Source organism: Cornus florida, unplaced genomic scaffold, assembly GCF_030987335.1.
Source record: "Cornus florida cultivar Cherokee Brave unplaced genomic scaffold, ASM3098733v1 CherokeeBrave_3.0.0_Hap2_Chr09, whole genome shotgun sequence".
NCBI lineage: Eukaryota > Viridiplantae > Streptophyta > Magnoliopsida > Cornales > Cornaceae > Cornus > Cornus florida.
Window position 1 is genome coordinate 72140565 of NW_026775579.1, and position 17886 is coordinate 72158450.

Genomic DNA, 17886 nt, shown 5'->3' on the forward strand with positions numbered 1-17886 from the left:
GCCAACCAAATCAAATATTTCCACACTGTTTACAAAGTTAGTAAACACAATTCTCAGTTCCCTATTCTCCTTCTGTTCTCCTGCAAATACAAAGTTCCATGGATTTTCAAATGGCAATATGATATCCAAGGCACACTTGTTATCCGTCGTCACTATGTTAAATGGTGGGACGCATTCCAAATTGACAGAATCATTGGTTACATTGAGGGAGAATTTCCACAGCAGTCACCAACACCAGTCACAACCACAACAAGTAACTCAACACAAACAGACCTCCTATTCTACAACTACCTCCAAATCCAAGAAAACTCCCAAATCGGAGATTGAAGAGCTCAAGAAAATGGCTGCTTCCTTAACTGATCGCCTCCAAGAGCTCTACCAAGAAGAGGAAGAAGTTGATGATGCATCTTCTGAAGCTGAGTCTAGTCACCCAGTTAATTTATATGATGACTCAGTATTCCAAGATAGTCAAAATCCCTATGATGATCCTTACTAAGGATTTTCAGGAAAAGTCAACAATGCTACAGTAACAGGTCAAAGTCACTATTTCTATAGTAACTGTCAGCAGAATCACTATTTCAACAATGCTCCCGACAAAGAACTATTCATCTACAGTAACCATCGACACAAACGACAGGAACAGTAACTTACTATTCATGAACAGTCACAGATGCCTCAAAAGTCAAAAGTTACTTTTTGAAAGCTGAAAATTACTCCTCATATGTCTCCAGCCTTGCCTATAAATGCAGTGGTCAGTCCCATTGCTCATCAGGCTTCATTCAGGTTACTCTTCCAGACTTTGAAAGAGAGTATTCAGGCTTCCCTATCCAGTTCCAATTGTAATATTCAATTCTTGTTTATTTACCCTTTCTGAGTGTAATACTTCACCAATATGTTGTATTCTTCAGACCTCTATCAGTTACATTAATTTGTAAGTTTATTTCAGTAACCTTTTGTTGTAATTACTTTCTGATTTTAATATCAGTTTAATATTCAATTATTTACCTTGTTATATATCCTGGTCGGTTATATACCGCCTTAATTAATTTACTCTGTTATATATATATATATATATATATATATATATATACTTGGTCGGTTATACACCGCCTTATCTAATTTAATGTTTACTCTGTTTTAAGTTATTGTGCGCTTCCCCTTTGATATATATATATATCTACTTGGTTGGTTATACACCGCCTTATCTGATTTAATGTTTACTCTGTTTTATATATATATATATACATACACACACACACATATATTCATTACATGTTATCAGCACGAGACTCTGTCAACTGAGAAGAAAATTCTATTTTTCTTTCTCACTTCAAGGGTAAGAAAAATAATTATTTATATTAAACAGTTGTTGTTCAAATTTTACATATAATTAAAATTGTTGAGCATGCAGTCTCGCAACTATTTATTTATTTATTTATATTAGAATATTTTTGTCCATTCTTGAAAAGTAAATTGCTCAGCCCGAAGTCTCGCAAATACTAAATTATTTATATTTAATTGGCAAACCCGAAATTTTACATATATTAATATACTCTTTGTGAGCTTGAAGTTTCACCAATATTTGGTACTTTTTTGCGAAGCCGAAGTCTCGCAAAATTTGTTGGCCTAAAGTCTAAATAAATCTGAAATTCTTTGACCTAAAGTCATTTACACTGAGAACCCTTACAAACCTGAAGTTTTGCAAAATGTAGAAATATAAATTATATGTGCCTTTTAGTGTAAACATATTTTGTCTTTTTGCTATTGTTTTGCTTACTGAAAGCACATGATTAACTTTTTGACATTATACAGTATATTTACTGACAAATCATATTATAGTGACTGCAATATTTTTATAATCTCAAATTGATTATTCTTTCTGTGAAATAATTCTAACTATGTTATTTTATCATTTGTAGTTCCTTCATAATGTCAAATCTTACCAAGCTTGAATTTGTGGCACTTAATATCTCGGGCAAAAACTATTTGTCATAGATCCTCGATGCCGAGAATCTCGGAGAGACAATTAAGGAAGAAAATAATGCGTCCCTGCAGGACCGCGCAAAAACTATGATCTTTCTTCGCCATCACCTCCACGAGGAATTAAAAACAGAGCACCTCACGGTTAAAGATCCATTGACACTGTGAAAAAATTTGAAAGAACGATATAAGCATCAGAAAACTGTAATCCTTCCAAAAGCTCGCTATGACTGGATCCACCTGCGATTGCAGGATTTTAAAAGTGTAAGTGAGTACAATTCAGCCTTGTTTAAAATCAGCTCACAATTGAAATTATGTGGAGAAAAAATTACTGATGATGATATGTTATAAAAAACAACTCCACATTTCATGCCTCAAATATGCTCCTGCAGCAGCAATATAGAGAGCACAGATTTACCAAATATTCTGAGCTGATTTCTTGGTTGTTAGTGGTTGAACAGAATAATGAGCTTTTGATGCAAAACCACCAGTCCCGTCCAACTGGATCTGTACCATTCCCATAAGCGAACGTGTCATCATTTCACGGACGTGGACGCGGACGTCGTGGTGGTCGTGGATATGGTCGCAATATAAATAATTATAATAATCGTAGTGGTCATAATTCCTTATTGACTCTCAGAAGGAACTCCACACCGTCCCACCAGAAATGGAATTCAAATGCGACCAAGCAGGCAAAAGAAAAAACTTTACAGAACAAAGCTCCTGAGATATATGACGACAAGCCTTGCTATAGATGTGGAATGAAAGGTCATTGGTCGCGTACTTGTCATACGCTCAAACATCTAGTTGATCTTTATCGTGCCTCAATGAATGATAAGGGAAAAGGAAAGGAAATTGAAATGAATTTTGTGGATGATGACTTACCAACTGATATTACTCACTTTGATGTTTTTGACTTCTTTGCTGATCCTAGTGGTAGTATTGATCATTTGATTGGTGATGGAAATGTCGAAATGTCCATACCAATTAATGTGTACTTCTCTAGCATGTTATCCCTTGTGTGTTTTATCTTATCTGTATCAACATGTCTCTATCTAGGTTGTACTAGTATGTTTTTATTTTGGCTATCTTGTATGTAAATCTAGTTTATATTTCAAGTTTGAAGTAATGAAATATATATTTTGTATATGAAGAAGCATGGATCTGACTAAGGCATTGACTATACCCAAGATAAATGGTGAAGATATATGTCTGGCAGACAGTGCAACAACGCACATTATACTCCGAGATAGAAAATATTTTTCACGTATAACATTAGTTGAAGCTCGTGTCAATACAATATCAGGTCCAGCAGATCTAATTGAAGGCTCCGGAAGAGCCATCATTGTGTTACCATGTGGAACAAAATTGAATATTGATGATGCTATATACTCTACGAAATTCAAAAGAAATTTATTAAGTTTTAAAGATATACGTCTCAACGGTTATCATATTGAGACTATAAATGAAGGGGGAGTTGAATATCTCTGTATTACATGCCAGAAGCATGTATTAGAAAACTCTCTGCTTTATCTTCTGGATTATATTATACAAATATAAGAGTAATTGAGTCACATGCAGTGACGCACTAGAAGTGCTCCAACCCAAATATTTTTTATACTTTGGCATGATCGCCTTGGTCATCCTGGGTCAACAATAATGCGCCGAATCATTCAAAATTCACATGGTCATCTACTAAAGAACCAGAAGATTCTTTTAGCAAATGATTATCCTTGTACCGCTTGTTCACAGGGTAAATTAATAATCAGACCATCACTTTCCAAGGTCGTCGTTGAATGCCCACCATTTTTACAACGAATTCAATGGGATATATGTCTACCAATTCATCCAGCATGGAGACCATTTCGGTATTTTATGGTCTTAATTGATGCATCAACACGGTGGTCACGCGTAAGTTTACTTTCTACTCATAATGTTGCATTTGCTGGACTCCTTACTCAAATAATCCGATTACGAGCACAATTTCCGGATTATCCATCTTGATAATGTCGGGGAATTCACATCTCAATCATTTGATGACTATTGCATGTCAATTGGCATTCTTATTGAACATCCTATTACACATACTCACACCCAAAATGGTCTTGCAGAATCTTTTATCATTACTCATGAGAACTAAACTACCTGTTTTTGCTTGGGGACATGCGATATTACATGCAGCATCACTAGTTCGCATTAGACCAACTGCATATCATAGTTTTTCACCACTACAACTTTTGATTGGTCAACAACCAAGTATCTTTCACTTACGAGTTTTCGGTTGCGCTGTATATGTTCCCATTGCACCCCCATAACACACCAAAATAGGTCCTCAATGACGACTTGGTGTTTATGTAGGTTTTGATTCTCCATCTATTATTAGATATCTGGAACCTATGACAGGTGATGTTTTTACGCCGCAGTTTGTTGACTGTCATTTCGATGAGACTGTTTTCCCTCTATCAGGGTGGAAAAGAAAAAGCCAGAAGAACAACGAGTTATTAATTAGAATGTCTCAACTTTATCTCATTTTGATCCTCGCACAAATCAATATGAACTAGAAGTTCAAAGGATCATTCATTTGTAAAGTATTGCAAATCAATTACACGATGCATTCACTGACACAAAGAAAGAGATGAAATCACATATTCTAGCTGCAAACATTCCAGCAAGAATTGATGTCTTTGTACGACAGTCTGTCAGTGTTATTGCAAATGCATCTAAGACACGCCAGAAGCGTGGTAGACCAGTCGGTGTAAAAGTCACTGTTCCCCGGAAGAGGAAAGCACAAGAGAAATCAAATAAAGAATTTGGCGCTCCTGAAGAAGTCACACTTGGAAAAGAAATAACGAAAATGATTGATCAATCTAAATTTTATAAGCAAGTAGTCCTAGAAGATATGCATGCCCCGGAAGTGGCATAAGCCCCTGAAGAGGCACTGGTACCTGAAAATAATGAGATCTCAATAAACTATAGAGAATTGTGGAATAGAAATACAGCTGTTATTAGGGATATATTCTCCTTTGCAATTGCTCTTTATATTACAGGTGCTAATGAGGACCCTGAACCTCAAAACATCGAAGAGTGTCGATGTAGAAATGATTGGCCAAAATGGAAATAAGCAATACAGGCAGAGCTAAACTCATTAGTAAAACGTGAAGTATTTGGTCCTGTAATCCAGACACTTGAAGATGTCATGCCTGTAGGGTACAAATGGGTATTTGTAAGGAAATATAATGAGAAAAATAAAATTGTAAGATACAAAGCCCGACTTGCAGCCCAAGGTTTCTCACAGAGACCTAGTATTGATTATAAGGAGACATACTCTCATATGATGGACGCAATCACATTTTGCTTCTTAATCAGTTTGATAGTCTCAGAAGCACTGGATATGCGTCTGATGGACGTGGTTACAGCTTATTTATATGGATCACTACATAGTGATAGACATATGAAAATCCCTGAAGGATTTAAAATGTCTGAAGCAAATAGCTTGAAACCAAGTACCATGTATTCGATCAAGCTACAACGATCCTTGTACGGATTGAAATAATCCGGACGCATGTGGTACAATCGACTCAGCGAGTATTTACTAAAAAAAGGATATGTGAATAATCAAGTTTATCCATGCATTTTCATCAAAAAATCCGGATTTGCCATTATAGCTGTATATTTTGACGATCTAAATTTGTGGGAACTCCTAAAGAGTTCACCACGACTGCTAATTATTTAAAGAAAGAATTCGAAATGAAAGATCTTGGTAAAACAAACTTTTGTCTCGGCCTGCAGATCAAACATTTACCAAGTAGAATTTTTATCTGTCAGTCAACATACATTGAAAAAGTCCTGAAGCGCTTTTATATTAATAAAGCTCACTCCTTGAGTTCTCCAATGATTGTCCGATTATTTGATGTTAAGAAAGATTTTTTTCGTCATCTGGAAGAAGGCGAAGAAGTTCTTGGTCCTGAAGTACCATATCTTAGTGCAATCGGTGCTCTAATGTACCTTGCGAATTGTACCAGACCTGATATAGCATTTGCAGTCAACTTACTAGCACAGTATAGTTCTATACCAACTCGAAGACATTGGGATAGGGTCAAACACATTATGCGTTACCTTCGGGGAACGACTGATATTGGGTTGTTTTATTCAAGAAAATTAAAGCCCCAGTTGATCGGATATGCAGACGCATGTTATCTTTCTGACCCACATACAGCCCGATCACAAACAGGGTACTTGTTTACTTATGGTGATACTGCTATATCATAGCAATCTATAAAACAGACCATGACTACAGCTTCCTCAAATCACTCTGAAATACTCGCAATTCATGAAGCAGGTAGAGAGTGTGTTTGGTTGAGATCTGTTATACAACATATTCGAGAATCATGTGGACTCTCCTCAATCAGAGATAGTCCAACAATATTATACGAAGATAATACATCATATATTGCACAGGTAAGAGGAGGATACATAAAAAGTGACAGATTCAAGCACATTTCACCAAAATTCTTTTCCACACACGAGCTCCAGAAGAGCCGTGATATTGATGTTCAGTAGATACGCTTGAGTGATAATCTAACAGATTTATTCACTAAAGCGCTTCCAACTATAACATTCAAGAAGTTAGTGGACAACATTGGAATGCGTCAACTAAAGGATCTTCAGGGTTGAACTGATGAGGGGGAGCAAGTGATCGAAAAGGTATTAGCATACTGTATTCTTTTTCCTTCATCTATGTTTTGTCCCACTGGGTTTTCCTGGGAAGGTTTTAATGAGGCAGTTTTAATCTATGCAATACCATACACAAGAATACTGTACTCTTTTTCCTTCACTAGGGTTTTGTCCCACTGGGTTTTTCTTAGTAAGGTTTTAACGAGGCATATTCTTAGTGTAGTTTTGTGGACCCCAATGGGGAGTGTTATATATATCTCATAAATGTGTGTGGGGTCCCCAAATATCTTATGTCATCCATGAGATCACAATGGAGTCTTATAGTGGAAGCTCCATTTGAGCCTTACAGTGAAAGCCAAAATCCAAGCCTATATAAGGCCATGTGTGCGTACCATTTGGAGACACATTTTAATGAAAAGCATTTTCTCTCTCTATTTCGTGTTCTCTCTCTCTCTCTCTGTGAATGTTTCTCCCATAAATATTACTATATATATATATATACACATATATTCATTACAAAATCCTTGTTCTACAAATTCTCAAAGTTAAAAAAAAAAAAAAAAAAAAAATGTTTAGAGATATATGTAGAAAAAAAAAGTTTTTAAAAAAATATATATAAGGTAATGTAAACATAACACTACTGTATTATGAGATTAGTACCCTTCAGCATTTTCGAAAGAGTAAAAGACAAAACGGGTATTATAACACTATTTTTTGTCAAATAGGGTATTTTTGCACAATGTAAAAAAAATTATGATATTTTTTACATACTTTTTCAAATAGGAAATAAAAGTGCTACGAGAAATATAACTTAAGGAGGTTTTATTTACTTGTCCCTAATAATTAAAGAGGGAATAAATTAATCTTACATCAACAAATAGCATTCTGTAAGTTTGAGATTCTGATGGATTAGATTTCCTTTTCATATTTATTATGCGTAATCACAAATAGCATTCTGTAAGTTTGAGAAGTGCATTGTTAATATGAAGTGTTTTTGCTAATTGAATACTTGTGTTAGAGGAAGAGAAATAATATTTTGCATCCATGACAAACACAAGTAGTTGGATTGAAACAAGATTTTAGTGAGGAGTGTAACTGGAAAAGACTATTTTTTACCTGGAAAAGACTATTTATTTTACCGCAACTCTAAGTTAAGCTCATTTATTTGATCTAGATATCTTATTTGAAAAGTAATGGTATCAAGATATTTATCTCGTGGCAAGAATTATGACAACAACATAGATTACAGAGAGGGAGAGTGTAGGTGCAAAATTTCGCTCAACCAATAATGACTGAGAAAAATAAAACAACTCACTCAAAAACAATAAAAATAAATAAGAACAATGTATAGAGAAGTGTGGAATTGCTTGATCCTTTATTGGAGGTCTTAGCCTCTATTTATATACAAAAGATTGCAAAATTATGGTAGGACTCGCGTTGCTTGCCCTCCAATTCTTTCTATATAACCATTCTTTTCTAATAGAGCTCTTTCCATTGTTGAATCTTCCATACATAGAAATTGCCTTGTACAGAACTTCCTATCCAAATTTTCCTTATACAGTAAATCCTTCAAATGGTAGGATTTGCGCATTCTTGGGCTGAATATATTTTGATCCGGCTGGGCTTGGGTAACAGGCCGGATGTTAAATACTCATACGCTGGGCTGACGACAAGCTGGGCTGATGACTTCTTGATTCGGCCTTGATGGAAGTTGGAGGATAACTAACAATGGTCTTGGGCTGTAAATACCCTCAATTTGGGCTTAAGCATGATGGGCCTTATATGTCCTTGGAATGTAGATATGGGTAGTGGTGACGTGTGCGCTTCTTATTGGAGGGAGTTTTTTTCCCTCCACAGAGAGGGATTAGTCGAAGAGGGAGAGAATATTACAAAGTGAGAAGGGGAGTAAACAAAAGGGGAACCAACAAAAAGGTTGGTTTAGGGATTAGGGGAGAGAGGGGTAGTCATGTCAATTAATAGGACTGATATTTCGTGAATTAATTAAATTAAATAATCAGAATAAATATGACATTTGAAGCTTCCAATGTGTCATTGTCCAAAAATTTATTAACTCACATTTACGTGACATTGACCAAAATTTCAAAGTGTCAATACAATTTACCTAAAAGAAGAAAAAAAAAAAAAATTCAATATAATGGAGGTGTGTGTGTAAAGAAGGATGTTTTTGCAGGCTTATCTCTTGCCAAAGTTTGTACCCACTTTTGTGCTGAGATTCCAAGTTCGCATTTCCTTTTCCTTGCTTCTGCAAAACCCTGGGCAACTAGTGTAAGACTAATTTTTTTTCCTACTAAAACCATATGTTCATAAGACTAATTTTTTTTCCTACTAAAACCATAGGTTCATATGCACTCGAAATTTAATATTTAAAACATTTCTTAGAAAAAAAATTTACAAATTCTATTGCATTAAAATGACAAGCATTTGATTTTTTTTTTTATTTTTTTTTTGTAGATTGAAGTTGAAGGTGTTAGTGGTCCACCATCACCGGCAAAAAAGCCATGAAAAGCTATAGTTGAAGGTACTAACTAATAAAATTCTCTTGGTAGTCATACCAGAGATTTGGAATTAAACCTCCAATTCAACCCGGCTTGGCCATTTGGGGTCGACGCAAAGGGGAGGGCAACTCCCCCATTGCCTCTGGACCCCCACAGAAGAAAACACAGAGTTGCCATCCTCTCCCCGGATCCATCCCCTGAAACCCCATCATGACAACCAGAGCCAAAATGAAATAGAGATTATGCCTGCACATCGGGTTTTTTTCCTCAAAAGTTTAAGCAAACGCACACAACCACAATATTGCCCCTAATGTGACTCGAACTCTCAACCTATCCTTTGGGGACGAGAGATCATAACACCTGAGCTAATGCCCCCATTGGTTATGCTCATCAGATTACAGACATGCTTACATATATATATGCCTACATTCTTCAGTTCATCCAAAGCATTATCTTAGTTATGATTCAATATCAACGGAAACATCAACCTTGTTTTTTCATAAATAAATCACAGTATGTCATTACAAGTAAAACTTAATGGAATGTGTTGTTTTATGAATATAAAATGCAACTAGGTCTAGCACCTGCACAACTGTAAAGTAAAAACAAGGTTAACACACTCATTCTTTCTTCTCTTCAGCAGCATAGAGTGCTTTGATTTCTTCGACATCATCATAACTTCCAAGAAATATTGGAGATCGTTCATGTATCTTCTCTGGAACCAAGTCAAGTGCCTGACAAGAGAATTGTTTAAATATTTGATAATATACCACAGATATGAAATTTTGGCAGTTTGAGCGCTAGAAAAGTGCTTTAAAGATGTGCTACAAGTTCTTCTAAGTTTCAATCTGAGTACAAAAAAACTAGAATAGAGCTTCGGAATCTAATGTCCAACTAATTTCCAGGGCCTTAAGTTGTTTTAAATCCAAGTTTGAGCCCACATAAATTTTACATTTAATAGGAAATCTAGTTATACAAGGGCTGAATAATGAAATCAATTTTCAAGTTCTCTATGGATAGAAGATCATTTTAAGTGCATTGAAGGCTTCACAAAAAACAAGCAAGAAGGAAGGCTTTTTAAACTAATCAGACAAAATAACAAAACTAGAAATTTATGTATGTTGAATAATCAAAAGTTCATAAACTCAATACCCGTTGCTTGCCGGTAAATGATTGACCTCCAGCTTGTTCCATCAAGAATGACATCGGAAAGACTTCATAGAGGACCCTATTCCATAACAGTTGCACCATATTTAGTCAGAATTTTTCTTCTTCTGTAGTTTGTAATTTCAAAAAATAAAATCTTATGATTTCTTTCTAAATTTGTACGTAACATACCGCAATTTTCCATTGGGGCTTTTCTTATCAGCAGGGTACAAAAAGATACCCCCATAAAGTAATGTGCGATGAACATCAGCTACCATGCTGCAGACCACAAAAATTAGAAATAGAGGATTATATTTGTATATCATATCATGTTCAACAAATATCCAACAATATACAGCAATTTTAGCAAAGCAAAGTAAATTTCATAGTTGTTGATGAAAGTTCTTCACGAGATGAGGAGATTATTCCACGTAGATCAAGAATGCTGAGGTTATTAATGTCCAAGTCAACACGAGAGATTCTCCTTTTATAGAAATTAAGAGAGGGAAGGCAAATATAAATACGTAGCTCGAGCTCAAGAGTTGTTGAGTCGGTCAGTTATGTTCGGTCCATTCTTTAATGACTGATTACTGCTCTTATTTATACTACCTGTTCCTTTGGTCAAGGACTTCCTGTTTCAAGGATAGTTCCTCTTTTGCCCGTAGGTTTAATGACCTTACCTCCTGACAGATGGGACACCGGTAGGGGGCCCGAGACGACTTGTACCTTGATTCGAGGAGGTAATGATGTCCCGTATTTAATGCGGGTTATGCTGAAGGGTTGGGGCATTTAATGCGCCGTCCGTCTCTTATTAGGAGCTCGACCTCGGGTAACAAACATCCTCTCCCCCTTGTGCTAACCTCGCAGCGAGGTGCCTCCTTAGATCCCAGCTGCCTATCCGCTATACCTCAGATTCCCGAGACCAGAGATAAAGAAGAGGGATCCCTTGGAGCTCTACCTTCTAGACTCCCCGAGTCTCCATCTTAGCTCTGCACCCAGAGCCTTGCAATCAAGTAGACTCGAGGTGGGAGGTATTTCTTTAGGTTCAAAGCTCCATATGCAGGAGGGAGCTTCAAGGATAGTAGAAGAGGTGGGACCCATCCTACTAGGGCGGGGTACCTCCACAGGAGAGAGAAGGGTGGCGACCCCTTCCTCGTACAGTATTCGTGATTCTAGGACAAGTAGCTCGAGATCACTTGATCCTTTCAGAGGAATGCCAGGCAGGTATTGGCATGGTCCAATCAGCACTGACTAGGTGTAATATTTCAAAAATAGTGCCACGTGGAATGTTGTCGTGGCATGCTCATCTACAATAATTTTACTAGTAGCGACGGACAAAGGAAAGAGTATAAAGAGAGAAGCATGCTTCTGGTGAGTATATAAGAATATTTGTAATTTTCTTAAAGGTATAACGTCAAAGTCATAAGCATCATTCTAGAGACGGCAAAACCTGATCCAGAACAAAGCCAAACTGATGCAGCAGGAGGGGAAAGAAAGGAATAAGAAGAGAAAATATATAGAGAGAGAAGAGGACAATGCCAAAATGTGAGAGAAGAGAAGTGAAGACAGGAAGAAATTGTTAAAAGAAGGAAATTTGTAATTTCTTCTCTAAAACAATACTTGTAGTATTCACATTACAAAACGACCTTTCATATATGCAAGATAAAGATAAATACTACCAATAAGAAAAATACTAAACATATTCATAAAATCTGAGGACCAAAAATTAGTAAAATTATATATTGCGCCTATGCCTAGAATAGGTGCAGATTGTGCGTAGCACAGATTCCCTCCCATCACAAACTGCCCCAAGTAAATGGTTTGTAATGAGTGTTTCATAACTGAGATAACTTAGGACTTACCGGTTAATTCATTTGGAGCCCAATATTAAGAAGGCCGAATTTGGTTCAATATTACTAATCCAACAAGATTTTGATAATTATTTTATGACTAACGAAAACCGTCAGTGCAGTAATGGGATGCCGATGCAAGATTTAGTCTTAATGTTTACTTAATTTTCATATATTACAGAGTATGTCATTTAATAGAGCCATATTATCTACCTTAAGACAAATCCAATTACTAAATGAACAATTCAAACACTGGAAATAGTTCCAAGTCCAAACTCCAAGTACCTTCCAATGTATCTCAGAGACTTTGGGGACGAACCATCTTTGGGGAACTTGCACCTTTCCACATAACTGTAATTCAAAGAATGTCAGTACCACATAACTAAAAGAAAAGAAGAATTAACTATAGAATTGTACATACTTTGCTGTTGGAGCATCCCAGTTCTTTGCATTTCCTTCATTTACTGAATAGATCTTTCCTTTCGCTGGAATCTATGCGAAGAGGCGTACAATAAATACATAAACCAGGGCACTCAAACGTACAATGGAGATATGATATAAGAAAATATATGCATATCCAAAATAATGCATATTTGCATCTCAGTCAACAATACATACATGACCACTCTGAAACCATTAAAAACCTATAGTAATATAATTCATCTCGAAGCATGCTACAAATAAATAGTAAACTTGTGGATATTGTAGTAAAAGATGAAATTGCAGAACTGATGACAAGGGCAATGTGCACCAATGCAAATGAAGGTCAGCTTGTCGCTCTCAACTGAAGAGGATCTGCTGAAAGTTATTATATTTTTACAAATTGATATATCGAGATCCCAAAAATGTTGATATATAAAATACTGATATTCAATGAAACCATCTTCTTTGTAATCCACAACAACCAGAGCTTTCACGTAATTTAGCACATTGATAAAAAGCTCCTGTGTTTCTTCTTAACATTATAAACCATCTTAGCATTTTTATCAAACAGACCGTTTTTTCGAATTTATGAAAGAGTCAACCGAAAAACTAACCTTGATATCAGGATGGGTTAGTATGAATTCCCCAAGAGATGGATCCAGGGTGAATCCATTAACGCCACCTCCAGTGCTCAACACAAGCTGCAAAACCATTCTCGCCAAATCACAACGGAGTGGAATTCCAGCGTGAAGACTAAAAAATTCACGAACACGGAACACTGATCAATTACCAAAAGGGCTTAATATTGGGAAGTTTATCATTCTAAAACACACGCATCATGACTGAACAGATCACAAGAAGACAGATTTGAGAGTGGAGCAGAACAAGTCATTACGAAATAAATTGCTTTGTTGCCTGACATACAATTGGGCATCAAATGCACAAAGAAGGTAATTTTTCATACCGTGCAAGAGCTTCCGTACATGCAATAGCCTGCTGCTACCATATTCTTCCCAGGTTGCAACACATCTTTTAAAGTTGGTTCTCCACCTTCTTTCACCATGTAAATCCCAAAAATCTAGACAAATGATAAGACATCCAATTGATCACTACAGTGTCAACTTATTCTTAAAAACTTTCATTGGTACAAGAGTCAATCACAATAATTTTAAAGCAATAGCATATTTTCAGATTAGAAGCAATACAGTTCCAATCGAAACGCCACAATCAATGTTAGAAGATCCATCCAGCGGATCAAAAACAACACAATACCTGCAATATCAGGACGAGTTCATCAGAAACTTTATACTAAATAAACAATACAAATTTCATCCATTTAACATTTCAAAATAGAAGATCAACGGAAAACTGTCTAATAAAAGAGAGCATCAGCAGACACCTTCCGCGCTTAGATGGCTCCACAAATGTTGCCTCTTCATCTTCTTCAGAGACAAGTATGCACTAGTAGAAGATTCAAACATTTAAGAAAATATCATTACTTTTTCCACTAATACACATTAAAAGGTTTGCAGTAACCTACTGTCCGGCCACTGCTGACCAAAGCCTTGACAAAAACTTCATTTGAAAGCACATCCAGCTTCTTCTGATCTTCGCCCTGATGTCAAAACAGACAAATAACCTCATACGAATATCACAAAAGAAGAACAATTCGATGTAATAAAACAAAAAATTGAAAGCACCATATTATTATGAAATTGCTTAACAACATGCCTGAACATTGGTTTCACCAGCAAGTCCGAGGAGTTTGGCAAGACCCGCCTGCACAATCACACTTTTACAAGTAAGAAAAAAACTGAAAAATAAAACCGCAGCAATTGAGAGAGCATAACGGTGAAATATGATTTATGTAGACCCCGGATAATTGGGACAAACCTTTCTTCAGATGAGTAGAGGTACTGAACAATTAACATTCAACAACAGCATTCTTCTGCCCAGATATTACAAAAAATAAAATACAGGACCATAACTTTTTTCTTTTTAGAATCATTTCCTGTTCAAGAAGATCTTCCTGAATTTCATTAAACTTTTACAGATTTAACTTTGAAGCTTCTTTTCTAAGAACTAACATTTTCTTTAAACTTTTTTTGCAGGACAGATTGAAAAATAAAATAAAATAAAATGATTATTTCTTCAATAATTCAGGCTGCTGTGAGACCATAAAAAAAGAAAAGGAAAATTTGAAGATCAGTAATTCTCCTTTTTCACAAAAAAAACTGAAAATATCAACTCCATTAAGTTCCATATAAGATTTTGGTAGAGCAGATCAAAGTTTCTTTATTTCGCTTTCATATGAATTAAACAACAAAAAATATCAAACTTCAACAAATTATTCCTCCATTTTCCTGGCAACCAAACAGAATCTAAAATGATTTTAAAGCCTACCCTGAATTTACATTTTCATTTGCTCCAAAAAGTTGAGAATAGTGAAAAAAAGGGAAATGACAAAATTGAAACACAAAGATACACATTGCATAAGTATCCATTACCCAGTTGTGGTCCATTAAATCTGGACCACTGTGAGAGGTGGACAAAGTGGAGGTCTAACCTCTAGCTCACTCACATGCAAAGATTAAAATTTTATTTCGAATTACTGTTTTAGTTGGCTTGGAAAAGGAAATGTTTCAGAAACATTTTGCAAATGCAAGGGATATAGAAACAACTTAGAAATTTTACGGAAATGCTTGGGAACATGAAACAATGTCTATTAAACCAAATAATCATTTGATAAATAAAATTGAAGCCATGACATCGAACCACGCGAGGGACACTTGGGTGGAATTGAGGAAAATCAAATGTGAATGAGCATCAAAAGAATTCGAAAAATATTTTACTAGTAAAAACAAGTATGTAGAATTCCAAATTTATAACATAATAAACCCTGACATAGTAAGCATGAATTGTACTGTAAACATTTTAATTAAAGCAAAATCAAATTGAAGCCTCGAAACTCTATGACAAATAAACATTAACATAAAATTAATCAAAAATAAAGTATAATCTTGACATAAAGTCGTGAACTATATACGTATATAAGAATGGGAACTAGATATTTTCCCTCAAACACTAAGAAAATTGTTTTTGTTTTTGTTTTTTGTTTTTTTTTTTTCTTTTTTTAGCATTCACTTTCATTTTGTTTTCTAAAAAAACCCACATACCAATTGCATTTAATCAGAAGTATACGCCTGCTTGATTCAATTTTCTATAACAGTTTTCAGATAACTAAAAATCAAAAAAATTATACACAAAAGCTGTTAGGTTGCAGATTTCAAAGAACCATTCTGTTTCTTGAGTTCTTGAAAACTAAACCAAGCAGGTCTATGATTTTTTATTAGTAAAACAAAAAGATACATAACACATTGTAGTGCATAATATGCATCCTAAGTCCTACCAAACACAATTGTCCATATCAAAACATATGAAAAACATAAAGAATATAAAAAAACTAAACCACTCAAATCAATTTGAAACACTTTTTAAATTAAAAAACTTGAGAAACCTTGTTAACAGCAGTGCAAACGAACTTGCAACCAAGAACAATGTGACTGAGCAAGATGGTGAAATCCCCGCGAGACTCCGGATACTTGGACTGCTCATTCAGCACGTATCGAGTGATGGTCATCAAATCGGTCCGGTAAGCGTCCGCCGCGTGGTCCATCTCGAGTCCTCTTCAACTCCGATCGATCACTCCTGTTTACAAATCAATATTTAGGGTTATATATATATATATATATATATATATTGGTGTATGATTAAAATATATTACTATATATAGAGAGGGGCTGAAACGAACCTTCGGATGAAGTACAAGTGGATGAGACGAATATGCGTAGATAGATATATATAATGGGAGTGATGAGAGAGAAAGCGAATAGTGTCAGATGAGATATCTGATGTCAGTGGAGGTTTTGAATGACACGTGGTGGCTCCGCCGTGGGGAGGCTACTAGTGGTCGTTGCTCAAGATAACGTCCTTCGATTCGGCGGTTATTGCGTCCTTTCGAAGCTGACGAGGTGAGGACTTCGAGGATATTTCTAGTCCTTTGCTCTTTTTTTCTAACAAGTCACCGTCTTTTGCTCTTTTTTTCAAATGGATCATTATCTTTTGAACTATTTCCGAATAGGACCTATTTTTAATAGTAAATTATTCATGTGTTTGTGGAAATTCGAAATCTTTTTATTGTTTATTATTACTTCCAGCTTCTTTTTCAAAAAAAATCAACTCTTTTTTCAAAGAAGTCGCCGTCTTCTGATCTATTTCTGAATAGGTTCCAATTCTAATAATAAATTATGCATGGAGGTGTGGAAAATCAAACTTTTATTAGTATTATTTTAGAGGAGTGCTAACTGTAGTCACGCAAGGGACCTCCTTTCACAAGACAGGGATTGGTTTGTTTTAAGGAGGAGTGTTAATTGCAGTCACGCAAGCGACTGTCCATTCACAGTCATAGTTAGGATTGGTTAGTTTTAAATTGTATTAATTATTTGAGTTTTTATTTATGAGACTTTACAAATATTACTTTTTTAGACAAAAATACCCTTTTAAATTATCTAGTCTTTCTACTTCTCTCCTCTTTAATGGATCCATATAGAGGATGTAATTAGTGTTATGTGAATGAATTCTGAAAAAGGGAAAAAAATATAGATAGCTGTATAAAGAAATATATATGTATATAAAACTAATTTTGTATATTTTTTTTAAATCTCAGAATCTTTTATTTTTTTTATTTTTTTCTAGCTCTTTTGTTTTTCCCTTATAATCCATCTCTTGTGAATGGATTATGCTATCTAACTTTTTCTTCCCCCTCGTAATCCATCTCGTATGAATGGATTATCTTATCTAACTTTTTTATCCTCCATTTACATAACATTAGTTATTATATAGTATATATATACACACACATATACACATGCACACATCCTCATATGGATAAGAAGAAAGGCTAGATAATTTAAAAGGATATTTTTATCTAAAAAGGTAATATTTGTAGAACACCATGAAAATAGAAACTCGAGTAATGTTATGTGAATGGATGCTGAAAAAAAAATAAAAATAAAAATAAAAAAGGGCTAGATAGGATAATTCATTCACAGGAGATGGATTATGAGGGGGAAAAAAAAAAGTTTGATAGGATAATCCATTCACACGAAATGGATAATGAGGGAAAAAAAAAAAAAAAAAAAAAAGAGCTAGAAAAAAATCCGAAAAATAAATAAATTTTGAGATTTTAAAAATATATATAAAATTATTTTTATATACATATATATTTCTTTATACAA

General features: G+C 35.1%; 2 protein-coding genes across 2 annotated transcripts; one reads left to right on the top strand and one right to left on the bottom strand.

Moving 5' to 3' along the window:
• Positions 1-5727: 5727 nt before the first annotated feature.
• LOC132272837 (secreted RxLR effector protein 161-like) lies at positions 5728-6249 on the top strand. Its single transcript, XM_059773917.1, has one exon. It carries the CDS (start codon positions 5728-5730, stop codon positions 6247-6249), a length of 522 nt encoding a protein of 173 aa, XP_059629900.1.
• A 3392-nt stretch (positions 6250-9641) lies between these two features.
• On the bottom strand, positions 9642-16519 carry LOC132274363 (fructose-1,6-bisphosphatase, cytosolic-like). The gene is made up of 13 exons (XM_059775628.1): positions 16401-16519; positions 16107-16297; positions 14321-14368; positions 14130-14204; positions 13989-14050; positions 13795-13861; positions 13554-13667; positions 13204-13290; positions 12588-12658; positions 12452-12517; positions 10509-10595; positions 10323-10398; positions 9642-9904 (listed from the first exon to the last, which is right to left on the bottom strand). Exons 2-13 carry the CDS (start codon positions 16263-16265, stop codon positions 9791-9793), a joined length of 1026 nt encoding a protein of 341 aa, XP_059631611.1. The 5' UTR covers positions 16266-16297; positions 16401-16519; the 3' UTR covers positions 9642-9790.
• Positions 16520-17886: the final 1367 nt, after the last annotated feature.

Coding starts and splice junctions, on each gene's coding strand:
- LOC132272837 (XM_059773917.1), top strand. CDS start 5,728: ATGAAAGATCTTGGTAAAACAAACTTTTGTCTCGGCCTGCAGATCAAA.
- LOC132274363 (XM_059775628.1), bottom strand. CDS start 16,265: ATGGACCACGCGGCGGACGCTTACCGGACCGATTTGATGACCATCACT. Junction 14,205..14,320: donor CTGGTGAAACCAATGTTCAG/GCATGTTGTTAA, acceptor TTTTGACATCAG/GGCGAAGATCAGAAGAAGCT. Junction 10,596..12,451: donor TCTCTGAGATACATTGGAAG/GTACTTGGAGTT, acceptor TGTGGTCTGCAG/CATGGTAGCTGATGTTCATC.